The sequence below is a fragment of the Emys orbicularis genome, chromosome 3 (assembly GCF_028017835.1).
Source record: "Emys orbicularis isolate rEmyOrb1 chromosome 3, rEmyOrb1.hap1, whole genome shotgun sequence".
Taxonomy (NCBI): Eukaryota; Metazoa; Chordata; order Testudines; family Emydidae; genus Emys; species Emys orbicularis.
Window position 1 is genome coordinate 106,809,102 of NC_088685.1, and position 13,919 is coordinate 106,823,020.

The 13,919-nt window shown below is 43.6% G+C and overlaps 1 protein-coding gene across 1 annotated transcript in view; it reads right to left on the reverse strand.

Annotated features, from left to right (window-relative positions):
• Positions 1-13,919, reverse strand: part of MAP7 (microtubule associated protein 7) — a 187,082-nt gene that overhangs the window by 71,843 nt on the left and 101,320 nt on the right. Inside the window, exons 2-3 of the mRNA XM_065401434.1 lie at positions 9,965-10,066; positions 3,733-3,810 (exon numbers count right to left, since the gene is read on the reverse strand). Of these exons, the coding sequence (XP_065257506.1) occupies positions 3,733-3,810; positions 9,965-10,066 (180 nt within the window). The remainder of the gene's footprint in view (positions 1-3,732; positions 3,811-9,964; positions 10,067-13,919) is intronic.

Consider the following 13,919-nt stretch of genomic DNA (forward strand, 5'->3'; position numbering starts at 1 on the left):
GAGTAATTTAGGTTTAATTTACCAAATGTAACCAACAACGAGGACCAAGTAATTAGGAATGCATTGCTTAACCAGTTGCTGGGGTGACATTTGACCACAGAGAGGATGAGACTATTGCCAAACTCTTGATGTGTAAGTTCTCCTGGATATAGATGGACATGCTTCTAGGAAATCTCTCCATCAAAGAGGAGAAACAGGAAGAAACCCAAAGTTAGTGAAAAGAAGGCAGCTAACAGGTTAAGGTGATCCACCTGGTCCTAACACCGCATCAGGGAAAACACCTTCAATGTTCAGCAGGCACAGAAGCACCATCCCCAGGTCAAGGAGACATACTCACACTAGCTCTGATTGAGCCAGCATGTTAAAAGCAGGGTATAGCGGCAGTAGTGAGAGAGACTAGCTGCCAGGACTGTGTGCTTGTCAGAGACACTGGGTACATATGCTCAGCAGGGCCGGCTCCAGGCACCAGCCGACCAAGCTAGGGTTACCATACGTCCGGTTTTTCCCGGACATGTCCGGCTTTTCGGCAATCGAACCCCCGTCCGGGGGGAATTGCCAAAAAGCCGAACATGTCCGGGAAAAATGCCGGCCGGGCACTTCCCCTCCCGCGGCTGCTCTGCTCCTCCCCTGACTCTTCGGCTCTGTTTAAGAGCTGAGCCGCCCGAGCGCTACGGGCTTCAGGCAGCCCCCTTGCCTCCGGACCCCAGCTGCCGGCCGGGCACTTCCCCTCCCGGGCTCCCGCGGCGCAGGGTCCGGAGGCATGGGGGCTGCCCGAAGCCCGTAGCGCTCGGGCAGCTCGGCTCTTAAACGGAGCCGAAGAGTCAGGGGAGGAGCAGAGCCTCCGGCCGCGGCGGCTCTGCTCCTCCCCTGACTCTTCGGCTCTGTTTAAGAGGCGAGCGCTACGGGCTTCGGGCAGCCCCCATGCCTCCGGACCCTGCGCCGCCGGAGCCCGGGAGGGGAAGTGCCCCGCCGGGGGCGCAGGGTCCGGAGGCATGGGGGCTGCCCGAAGCCCGAGCGCTACCGGCTTCACGGTTTGCCGGGCAGCCTCCAGACCCTGCGCCCCCGGCTGGGCGCTTCCCCTCCCGGGCTCCGCTGCGCTGGAGAAGCGCCGGCCGGGGGCGCAGGGTCTGGGGGCTGCCCGGCAAACCGTGAAGCCGGTAGCGCTCGGGCAGCCCTTTTCTCGTAGCTGGGAGTGGGAGGGAGGAGGGGGCGGAGTTAGGGCGGGGTTGGGGCGGAGTTGGGGCGGGGCTGGGGTGGGAAATGGGCGGGGCCAGGGCCCCGTGGAGGGTCCTCTTTTTTTATTTGTTAGATATGGTAACCCTAACCAAGCTCGTGCTTGGGGTGGCACCTTGGAAGGGGCGGCCAATCTTGGGGTGGCGGGGGCGCTCAGGGTTTTTTGGTTTTTTTGGTTCGGTGGGGTGGCGCTCGAGGTTTTTTGTTTGTTTTTGTTTCAGCGGCGCGGCACTGGGGGAGGGTGGGGGGCGGGGGTTGGCGTGGCGCGGAGCTGGGGTTGTGCGGCCCGGCGCGGCCCTCGGGGTTTGGGCAGCACGGCGCTGGGGGGAGGTTCGGTGGCCCGGCCCAGCGCTCGGGGGCGGGGGTTTCGGTGGTGCGGCCCGGCGCTGGGGGCGGGGGTTTCGGCGGTGCGGCGCTCGGGGGGGGGTTGGGGTGTTACGGCAGGGCGGCGCTCTTTTTTTTTGCCTGGGGTGGCAAAAAAGTTAGAGCCGGCCCTGATGTTCAGGGTAGCTAGTCCCTCCCCGTTTGTGCTGCCGCAATTACATTCTGTTTTTAGAGCACTAGCTCAGTGAGAGCTAGTGAGGGTATATCTCCTTGAACTGGGAATCACACCCCCAGCTCCAAGTGGAGACATATCCTTATTGTGTGGCTGCTATTCCAGCTACTGCTGCAGAAGCTGTGTGTGTGCGCAATTGTGTATATCCTTTCTTGGCTAAATTCTGCCCGTTTTTTTGACTCTGCTGTAAATTGGTGTTTGCTATGAAGGGTTTTATTGTGTGTCCTGCCTGGCCTAAATTCCAACATAGCTCCCTGCAGTCCCCTCTTGTTTAATGCCAAGCTGAGAAAAATCCTGGCTCTTGATTTTATTTGGACTTTCATTTGCTAGGCCCAATCCTGAGCATCTGCAACTCCTAAGCGTCTGTGAAGGTAATGGGAGTTGTGGGTGCTCAGTGCTGCTCAAGATAAAGGTTTTTTTCACAAGAGAAGGAGCATGTCAGAGTTCATCAGGGTACCAGACTACGTATGTGCAATTTCCAAAAAAGCACAGACTGCATTTAATCTGCTGCACAGAAGCAGTTGCAATGCAATGGATGAATAACTGACGGACTTCTGTCTCTTGTACCTGCATTTGATGCCTCAGACAATGGAGTGTGTGGTGTGTAACAGTTTATCTATATACCCTGATATGAACATACCAGAGACCTAAGTTTTCAGACATTACACCAAAACCCCCAGAAAATGAATGACACGCTGCCATTCAAGAATTCACGACCACCACATTTGAATTGGCTTCTCACTTTTTTTTCTATGCATAAATGAGAAAGATAAGCAACTTCTTTTTGTCGGGTGCAAAATTCTCTGGAATGAAATGGCAAAACATTTTGCCACTTTTGCATGGACCTAAAAATTTATTCTTATTTTTTTTCTAAACTTTTAGATTTCACAGCTATCACTCAGTTTCATTTAGTAGAGGAAAAACATGAAATGCCGAAACTTACAGAAAAAATTATCCACTGAGAACACTGACAACAGGCTGCTTTAAAAAAAATGGGTCAATACATGCAACTGTTATTAGCCATACAAATCTTTATTAATCTTTTTACCTTTATGATATATGAATGGGCCAAATTCAGTTCTCATTTACACTAGTGTAAATATGGAGTAACACCATCAAGATTAGTGTTCTAAATGGGAGCCGAATTTGGGCCAATATGCAATGGGTGAAATTCAGATTAGCACAAGGCCTGTGCACCACTTAAGCTCCATTTTGATGACTTCAGTGGTGTGACTTTACCCTCACAGAAATAAGAAATGATTTAAAAAAAAAGTGATTTATTATTAGAAATCTTGTTTAAGAAAAATACAAAGATTATAGCCTGTAATTTGTTTTGCTATCCTACATCAAGATAAAAAATAGCTGCTTGTCAATTAACCTTGGCGTAAATATTTATCTGGATAGTCTGGTTATGAGTACTGTGCATGCACGCATTATTACTTTAATGTCATGAACAGATGCAATCAATAAGTAGAAAAAGAATCTGATCAAGTAAAAAAAAACAAATTAAAAACCACACTGATATCTAAAATTCAATCTATACATTGACATAATTTGCTATCATGTTTTATGTACAACACAGGGTTGTGTTCAACATATTAGGAAAAATTCTGCTCGAAGTCTGGAGAACCTCCACAGAAGAAATCGGTGGAGCTATTTTCACTTATACTGATGTAAATGAGAGCAGAATTTGGCCCATTTAGTTCAATACTATAAAGAGCTTTAAGACACATGTAATAGGGTCAGTAATGGCAAGTAACAGAATATGCATGAAAACCAGGTCTACCCTCAAGATGTAATGAGATGTCTAAAAGAACAATATTGCATATTTAAAACATGATTTTTCCTTATGCTGCTAGGGATAGCATATTGTACTATTAGGTACTTCTACCCAAAAAGTACAATCCTGAAAATTATAGCTGCTAAATAACGTTATGTCTCACCTAACTGCTTTTCCAGTTCCTCTCTTCGTATCCTAGCAAGCCGTTGTCTGTCATCAACTTTTAGTACAGGTGGATGGTCTGCAACAACAAAAAACAAACAAAAAATCAGGAAGAGAGATTAAGATCTTATATTAGAAAATGCAAGTTTACTAGAACAGCAACCACTACCTACAATGGTAGCTATAATGGCAGTCTCGAACATATAAAATCCAGTGTCTCCAGAAATCCCTCATATTAAACGAAGACTATCTATTTAATATAAGTGTGAACCCATTCTAATTATACGAAGGTGAAAAGAACCAACATAAATGCTCACTGAAAAATCTAGGGTAAAGTGGCAACCCTGATCCCTCTAGCAAGGTTGGCTGTTCTTGCTACAACAAAGCTAGATTTTTTTTTAGATCTTTATAACTTAGAGACTTTAAAAATCACTTTGGGGTCAACTTTGGGGTTTTTTTTGTGTGGGTACAGTTTGGAAAAAAACCAATTTATCTCAAGGAAGAAATACAGTAAGATGCTGTTTAGTAATGGAGACATTTATGGAATTTTAAAAAATGATGGGAGATTCAGCAGAGCTTAACTTTAACCACGTAAGTAATATCATAGCATGCTTCAAAATAAACACAAGCTTAAGTGCTTTTCTGAATCAATAAACCAAGCATACATCATGTATTTTTAATTTTTGTGTGTGTGTGCTGAAGCTGGCAAGGCAATAGTGCAATATCTCATTGATGTTGCATTGTAATTTCCAATAAGACACTGAAACCCATCCTTGATACAGAACCACAGAGTATGCTCACTGTACAGTACATCGACCATGAAATGGTAATAGCTTTGAAAAAGCCATTTCCTTTAGGACTGTTGAGAAGTGCAGTACATGAAAAACCAAGTTAGATCTTGACAAAGTAATGCGCAGAATTTATGTCCCCCACAGAAAAATGACTCTCTGACGGGGAAGCAAAGGGAAGCCACAAGAGCAGTCATGCAACCCTCCCCAGCAGTATGTTTTGGATGCCCAGGGCAGCCAGCAGAGAGGTAAATTACTGTGGGGCACGGAGCGGGACTGGGGAAGACCCAGCTGGTGGCTCCTACCCTGCAATGGGCTCCGTTGCTAGTCACAGCTGAGCTGGGGAGGACGGGACTTCCTCTTCCTCTGCATGGCATCCGGGGCTGGGTCTGACCCACCCCTAGTTCCCCCCTCCCCCACTGCAAGAAGCTCTGCAAACCTCCTCCCCCCCCGCTTTCTGCACTCATCGCTCCTCAGCTGCAGGGGGAGGGATCCCTGTACAGGGAGCTGCTCCACCATCCACCCAACCCCTGTGCATACCCAGACCCTCCCGCCGAGCCTCACCCCCCACACTCAGAACCACCCTGATGAGCCCCACTTCCCCTGCACCTGGACCACCCCAACAAGCCACCCGGATCCCCACCCCCACTGAGCCCCAACCAGTTGCACCTGGATCCCCACCCCACTGAGCCCCAATCCCACAGCATCTGGACCCCCCAATGAAGGTACTTTGTCAGGGGAGATGTGGCAAAACTTGCTTTGCCACTACCCATTCTTTACTTGTTCTTTAGATAAATGAGTTCAGTCTTCAGGGTTGTTAATTTGACACTCCTCACAAGTACTGAAAAGTTTACTAAAAAAACCAAACAAAACAGAAAAACAGAATGATAGAAAAGATTTTGGGGTATAACAAACAGTCAGTGTTATTTTGATACTGGGAAGAACTAGACCCCAGTTTTTATAGTTTTCATATTAAAACAAAGAATGGGACTGGGACTGTGTCTTCATCATGAAAAGAGACTAGGACATTCTGGATGCGACTGGAATCTAAATAATAATGTAAGCAAGGTAACTATTAATAGAGATACTACTGTGCTTCTAGAATCTCAAACGCATCAATTTTCAAGTAAAGGAAGTGGCACTCAATTTATACATGCAGTTATGGAACGTGAGTGCACATATATTTGATATACACCATCATATCAGGGATATGTGTGCATAAGTAAGTGTGTGCTAACGTCTGCATATGACTGCACCTTACTTTGAAAATCTGGTTTTATAATGTCCAAAGCCATGGTCCAACAGAAAATAACACTTTCACTGAATAAAGTTGAGGGAAATATATACATATTTGTGGAAAATAAATGTTGAAGCGAGGTTGAGATGTTTAAAAACTGATTTATGATGGCTATCTGACTTACAGTAAATAAATAATTTAGATATAATCATCTGACTTGATGCTGGTGCACTAGAATGACAGAACCTTGTCATCTTGGATAAATAAATTGTTGCTCCCTACCTTATGTTTAATTATTTTAAAAATGTTATCAGTGAACAATGATCTGATGATGTAATACCAATCTGATTAGTGGTTAGAGATTACAGTCCTGATTCAATAAGTTACACTAATGTAAGACTAGAACAACAGTGGCAAATCACACTCAATGTTGGTAGAATGAAAGATAAATATATTAACTGGGCTACAAGCTGAAAATTAGGTTAACATTACTAAAGTGAAGTGAAAAGTCATTAACAAGGATACAGGTAATTTGTTACCTAAACCCACCAGGCCAGATTCTTAACTATTGTATATTGGCCTAGATTACTGAAGGCTATGTAGCTATGCTGTTTTATGCCAGTTTTGACTCTGGGTCCCATGCATGATAGATATTCAGAATTTGGATTGATTTAAGAAAAACGGTGGCTCTTGTCCATTCTTTTTAACATACAGGGGCAGGATACAGGTTAACACAGTATTCCTTTCTGGAATGCCAACAAACCCCTCAATTCCAGAGAGGACAGTTTATACATCTCTCCAACTCGAGTAGGCTGTAGACATTTGGATCATTGTGCAATAAATATGAAATCCCCTAGGAAAGAGTTTGTTTTCAGCAACTTCAGCATTCTGTCAACTTGATGGTAAGTGACTGGGGAGATCAGGATCATCTAGAGTACATGCTGCTTCTTTCAGAATACACTATTCCCTACCTGGTTCTTTTCTACCTTCTGTCAGATGTTTACGTAGGAGAGAAGAAGAGGGATTCCTCTGAAAGGAACAAAGATTATAAGGAAAGATGAATTGTGAAAGTCTTGGCTAATAATGAGCAGCAGCTTGAATAAAAAAAAAGTGCTCTCTGCCATTCAATTTAAAGAACTCAGTTACTCTTGCTACATTGCACATTTAACAATCCTGATAGATATGCTAGAAAAGCCTCATGGAATTCAGCAGTATGTCCCAAATTGTGCAGGGAGTGCGCCTGTATTCTATCATGGGTTGTTCTCCATTGTATTTTTTGGGTGTGTGTAAGAGGAAATAAATTTTGGCAGAAGGGTGGGTATGAGAGCTCAGAGATTAGTGGCAAACCAAATATCACACCTGCCTCTGCTCTGCTGGTGGTTGGAATAGACAGGGGTAATGAAGCAAATCCTACTAGGTTAATTACATGTCTCTACTAGGTCTGGAAATCAACCCTTCATTGTTTGGCCTCATGCCCAAACTCCAACAATAGCACTCTGGATCCCACTGATCAGTTGACACTCTGAGTATATAATTTTAAAATATGTGGTTAGGTAGAAAAGTTCCACAGGGCACTGCTACCTCTTTTGTCTCTTGTCTCTTTGCACATTTAGACAGGGTCTCTAAGTTCAATACATTCATGTCTAGGACCCAGAGGGACTGGCACTTTAGAGGAGTGTGAAAATGCCAGTCTGTATGTTCAGAGTAACATAACTCTGCCTTAATCTTATTTATCATGGTCACGTGCTCTGGGTTCTCCCACAGCGAGATGGAAGATGTGGTGCTAGGGGCTGCTGCTGCAGAGTTCCCTCAGCTCTCATTCACCTAAGTGGGAGTTGAGGGTGCACAGCTTCTTGTAGAAGGTGCTGAAGCACGTTGCAGGATCCGGCTGTTGGTGTGGAAGTTGTTGAGTGGTCATGCTGCGATGTCTTTGTATTCATTATGCTCAGCTCCCCGTTTCATTATATTATTGAGATAATTATACTTAACAGAATTTCAGGGCATAATATACAAATGCTCAATATTTTACCTGTCTGACAGGAGTGCTCTGAGGTTATCAGGGAGGCACTGGTCATGGCTCCATAGCAAAAGTTTAATTTAGAACTTAAAGCAGGGATGCAACCCCTATGAAAATACAGTGAATCCTCCACAAAAGTTACACTGCTTCCTTTTTGAGTACAGAATGAATAAATTTTCTGAGAATTTACAAGTAAAATCTATGCAATTCGTTTAGGAGTTATAATTAAACTAGATCCCTTAAGAAATGTAGCGTGTCAACCTTTTTTGTCTCCAACTATCTTAGCAATGGAATAATAGACTCATCAAACTTTCCATATAATTAATATTAATTGAAATTTTCTGCATAGGTTACATTTGAAGAAATTAGGTTATAATTATGCTAAGTTACTGATTATTATATCTAATTATTAAGATTGCTTCATAGACGATGGGCCAGTTTCAGTAGCTCAGGCCACTCTTAACTGGGGCCATTGTGACATCACAGATAATGCTCCTTTCTTCGTGCCCATCTCCACTCAACACCCATAAGCACTCCTCACACACAAACACTTCCCTTCCCCTCTTGACGGCCATGGTATTGCTTTGTGGTGGTGGGAGACCTGAGGTGCACAGTGAGGGAGGTCAGGGGGAGAGAATGAGGAAGTGGACTGGATGGGGGAAGCTGGTGTGTGTGAGGGCCCATGGGAAAGGAGGACCGTGTGTTGGCCACCAGTGCTATTCAAAGGGAGAGCCTTCCCTCTCATCTACATTCTCTCTATCTCCCTAAACCTTGCACTGTTCTGTTCTCATCTGCCTCAAGCCTTTTATAGATAACTTTTAAAAAAGAAATAGATCTGTTTCCTTTCAGCTATGACATTCAAGTTCCAGTTTCACATCATGGAAGATTACTTGGTAAGTGTGCCGGCGTATTTTTTACAAAAATAATTATAACATAAAAACACCACCACCATCGCCCCTCCACCCACTCACAGAGAAAACTTTGTTCAGGACGGGACTTGGGCATTTTTACTACCATGTCATGAAAATGCTTTGAGCATGTTTTCATAACAGTGGTAAAAACAACTATCAGCTAAATCAGTAAACCAATTGCAAGTTAAGGGCCAGATTCACTAGTAAACACTGACTGGTTTGCACTGTTTCACTGATGCAAAACAACTGTAAACCTGGTGTAATTGGCCACTACACTGCAGCTATTTCGTGCTGCTCCAGAGTTCTGCAAAACACACAAAATGTACCAGTGAATTCAGCCTTAATGGATAAAATAAAATTTAAAAAAATGTAACGTTTGATACTAATACATAGTGAGACTCATTCTGGACATTACACGTTAGTGCTCTCTCTTTTTGTATAGCATTCATGTAGTTATGGCTTGGTATAAGAAGAGGGCGGGAGCATTTGGTGAGCAGTGAAGTGGTGCTATGCCCAGTCCGCCACTGGTGTAAGATCCCTGAGGGACTTTATTCTAGTGGCGTAGGTTACAGGTGCTCTTTTTAAGCTCTAACGCGCATGGAGCCTAGAAACTCAGAAACTGTAACTCCATCTCCACTTTGCCCAAGCTCCCCTGGGACTGAGTGGAGAACCAAGCTTTAGGAGCTGAATTTTGTTTGGGATGGGGCAGGAACTCTACTCACTCACAAACAGTGCGAGCAATTGCTTAAGACTGGACTCTAACATTGTTATAACCATGGAATGAAAATGCACGTGACCCTTGTCTACACCTGTCTTAGCCGGGGGAAGCGGCACCATTCTGAAACATGGGTACTAATTTTACTAGTACAGAGGCAGCCTTGCTGGCTTTAAGATTGTGCCTCATGCACTGAGACCTGACTCCTTACATTTAGGAACTAAGGGCTTGTCTACACAACTATTTAAATCGTAGCAAGCAAGGGTGTGAAACTACCCCCAAGGTAGCCTGTTGATTTCATGTGCTTTTTCTGGTGTAAGCACAGATAGATAGAGAGATGACTTTTTTCCCCATTTTTCAGAACTAAAATGAACGTGGCTTTTTTGCTTCTTTGTGCATCATCAGCACAGCTGAGCAGGAATAATCATTCATAATTATTTTCAACTGAAGTAGCAGCAGATGAAATATAAGAGCCCAAAACATTTTTAAAGGTTCTACAAAAATAACAGCTTTTCTGTGGTCTAGGCAAACAAACAGTGGTGATGAGAAGTGTATAATGGCGTACCTGCTTTAGCTCCAGAGTTGTTGGGGCTTTGCCCTGAAGCAGCAGAATTGGGAAGGCTGGAAGAAGCAGCTTTCTTGTCTTGCACTTTAGAGTCTTCTGATGCTAAAAAGAGAAGGGAAAGAGATGACATAATTAACCATGCTATTAGAAAACAGTCTCTCTCTATTACACTGTAAGTTATTCATGTTATATAGCATTTAATTAACAACTCTGGCCATGCCTGTTATTTTAGAAAAAGTACCCTATAACATTTGGTGCAGACAAATGGTCCTTCCAAATTTCCACACAAAACTTCAACGCCATGCATGATTATCATAGAATATTCGGGTTGGAAGAGACCTCAGGAGGTCATCTAGTCCAATCCCCTGCTCAAAGCAGGACCAATCCCCAACTAAATCATCCCAGCCAGGGCTTTGTCAAGCCGGGCCTTAAAAACCTCTAAGGATGGAGATTCCACCACCTCCCTAGGTAACCCATTCCAGTGCTTCACCACCCTCCTAGTGAAATAGTGTTTCCTAATATCCAACCTAGACCTCCCCCACTGCAACTTGAGACCATTGCTTCTTGTTCTGTCATCTGCCACCACTGAGACCAGCCTAGCTCCATCCTCTTTGGAACCCCCCTTCAGGTAGTTGAAGGCTATCAAATCTCCCCCTCATTCTTCTCTTCTGCAGATTAAATAACCCCAGTTCCCTCAGCCTCTCCTAAGTCATGTGCTCCAGCCCCCTAATCATTTTCGTTGCCTTCTGCTGGACTCTCTCCAATTTGTCCACATCCCTTCTGTAGTGCGTGGACCAAAACTGGACACAATACTCCAGGTGTGGCCTCACCAGCGCCGAATAGAGGGGAATAATTACTTCCCTCGATCTGCTGGCAATGCTCCTACTAATACAGCCCAATATGCCGTTGGCCTTCTTGGCCTTCAACGAGGGCACACTGCTGACTCATATCCAGCTTCTCGTCCACTGTAATCCCCAGGTCCTTTTCTGCAGAACTGCTGCTTAACCAGTCGGTCCCCAGGCTGTAGCGGTGCATAGGATTCTTCCTTCCTAATCTAGCCATGCAACTCCCCATTCAGGTTGAGGAAAGATGTATAACAAAATTCCCCCTCTACAGTGCTCCCTTTAATACGGTCTCTGAATTGTCTATGCTATACTACTAAAGGCTCATTTTTTTCTCGTTTCCTCTCAGCGATGCTTAAATCCATGTTGAGTCATTACCTCTAACCAGCATATGAGACCACTGCTTCCAAAATCAGCCACATATACCAAAATTCATCAGCCTTCAAACGCCTGCTCCTGATCCAGTTCCTTCTGAAGGAGCTGGATTGGGCTCTTAATTGGGGCTAATAGCAAAGCAGCAAAAGCAACAACCGATTGAGGCTGCCCAGTGATTTACGAGTAGCACAAACACTCCAACTAGAACTGGGCAAATAACTGATTTTTCGGTTCAGCCGTCAAACTGGAAAATCAGAAAAAACATTTGGTTCGGTTCCAAAAATGTTCAGAATGTATGTCAGCAAATCGGAAACGTCTAGTCAGCTTCAAAAAAGAGGGACTGTCTCATCCCTTCCTGTTTCAGAGGAGGAATTTAACGCCATATGTCCTACCTCCCAGCTGAGTGCCTTAATCACCAGGCTACTGAGTCAGTCTCACTCTCTCTTTGACCCAATGGCTAGTTGTCTATTCGTACAAAGTGGAACAGCTTCAGCAGGAGAATTGAGAGAACTCCCACCCCAGAACAGCTTAGAGGCTGGCGGTTAGAATGCTCATATAGGAGGGGGCACATCTGAGTTCAAGTCCCTGCTATAGAGTAAGGATTCAAACCTGGGTCTCCTACACTCAGGTAAGTGCCCTAATTATTGGGCTAAATGTTATAGGGGGGGGGGGGGAGCAAAGGTTTGTGCATGTACCACAAACACACTGTTTTCTGGAGCTAGCCCTGAAAACCATTTTCCCAGTTGAAATTAATTGGGTCAAATTTGCAAATAGTTTTGGGTCGACTGAAACTGCATTTATTTTTGGCAAATAAACTATTTGTCTGAAAAATTTTGCCCAGCTGTGACTCCAATTTATGTATCACCTATTGTACATTCTGTGCACTGAAGTAAAGAGGAATTTATATTGCTAAGAGTCAAGCGCAAGTCCCAGCTTCTCGCATTTATTGCACAAAACATTAATAACACTTCAAAGACTGTTTATATTTTACTAGCACACCATAAACCTCTGCTATAGGTTCAGATGTCAATTTAGGGCTTGATTGAAAGCCTGCTGAAGTCAGTAGAAAGAGTCTAATTGATTTCAATGGACGTTGGCCCTTTGTGGGTCCAGAAAAAGATGCTTCTGGGCTCTACAAACTCCTTTACGCCTATTGAGAAAGAAAAAATGGAAAGCTTCACTTTCACGTGTATTTAATCTTAGGCATAAATCAAAACAGTAACCTTGCTCTGATTATATTTCATGCAAACAAAGCCAGCCAGTCAGATTTCAGGTCTCTTTCTCAGCTAGTGGTTTGCCTCTGTGGTATACTCTTCGACTGTATGAATGAGTACAATTTCCTAAAGCCAAACAACCTGGGAAAATTAGAACAATGGTCAGACTTTGTGGAAGGGTTTTTAGAATTATTTCCAATGGTTTGAACAAATTCTGACTCAAAGAAAAAGGGAGATTTGTATCAAAACCAATATTACTTTTAAAAATCTAAATTGTTTAACCGAAAATCTCATTAGAAATGAGAGCTGGAGAAATTTGATTGCCATAGCTTTCAACACTAACAGGTATTGCTCCATTAGGTTCACTTTGCTAAGTGAAGCTTTTAAGTCCCAGCTAATCAGAGAGATGGTACTGAAAACATAATTTAAAAACTTTCAGGAGGCCCCAAGGGATTTCCTAGTATTGTTTGCTTGAAGATTCTATATACTCTCCTCGGGAAAAAATAAAATCATTGAAGCACTATCTGGAATGATTAACAATAAAGCTTTGCTATTAAGCTCTTTACTGATCCTGCAGCCTGCATGAAGTGCTTTATTTCATCAGTCATAGTTTAGGGTGGGTAAAATAGAAAGGAGCGTGGCTAAGGTGCTATACAGCATCTACATCTGGGCTTCTGATGAAAAAATGGAAACTGAAAATGTTCCATTAAAAATGTCAGTTTTCAAAAGCCAGGGGTTTTCCTGAGAGCATTTTTTGACAATCAAACTTTTTTTGCTTTTTGGGAAGAAATTGTGTGTGATGTTTTGGAATTTTTTAAAAACATGTCTTACAAAAAATAATTGGCATTTTTGACCAGATCTAATAAGTATTAACCATGGAGACACCAAGGGTATTGTCGACACGGCACCTGGGAGCACGCCTCCCAGTAAGGTAGACAGACATGCACTAGCGCACTAAAAGTAGCAGTAAGGATGTTGTGGCGTGGGTGGCCACAAATTCAAGCCTGCCTGACCCCCTGGGTCCATGCTCAGGCAGCTAGCCTGTGCTACTACCCATACCGCAACATCCACACTATTTTTAGCGAGCTAGTGCAAGTCTGTCTACCTCTACTGAGAGGCATGCTCACAGCAGTAGTGTAGACATACCCAAAAGTCAAGGGAAGTCATCCTTGTAGCACCAAGCTAGGGCTGGCTCTATCCACAATAAGTTAAATAAGCTAAAAAGCAGCACAGTGGAGGTCAGGACCTGTGAACATTTCCATTGTAAAGGCTGCTCTGAAAGTTCAATATCTTGCTATTTTAATGTCCTATTGGATGGGAACTTAGCAAAAGGATTTGTCCACCATAATAAGCAATAAAAATAACGTTACAGAATTTCAGATGCTTTTTGCCTAGCCCTTATATGCACAACCACCTTTGAAAAAATACAATAGAAAAATAATAGAACTTTGTGAGCACTTTGCCTCTAAACACACCTTTTCCAAAACAGTTTATTTGAAACAGGCCGTATATTTTAGTTACTTT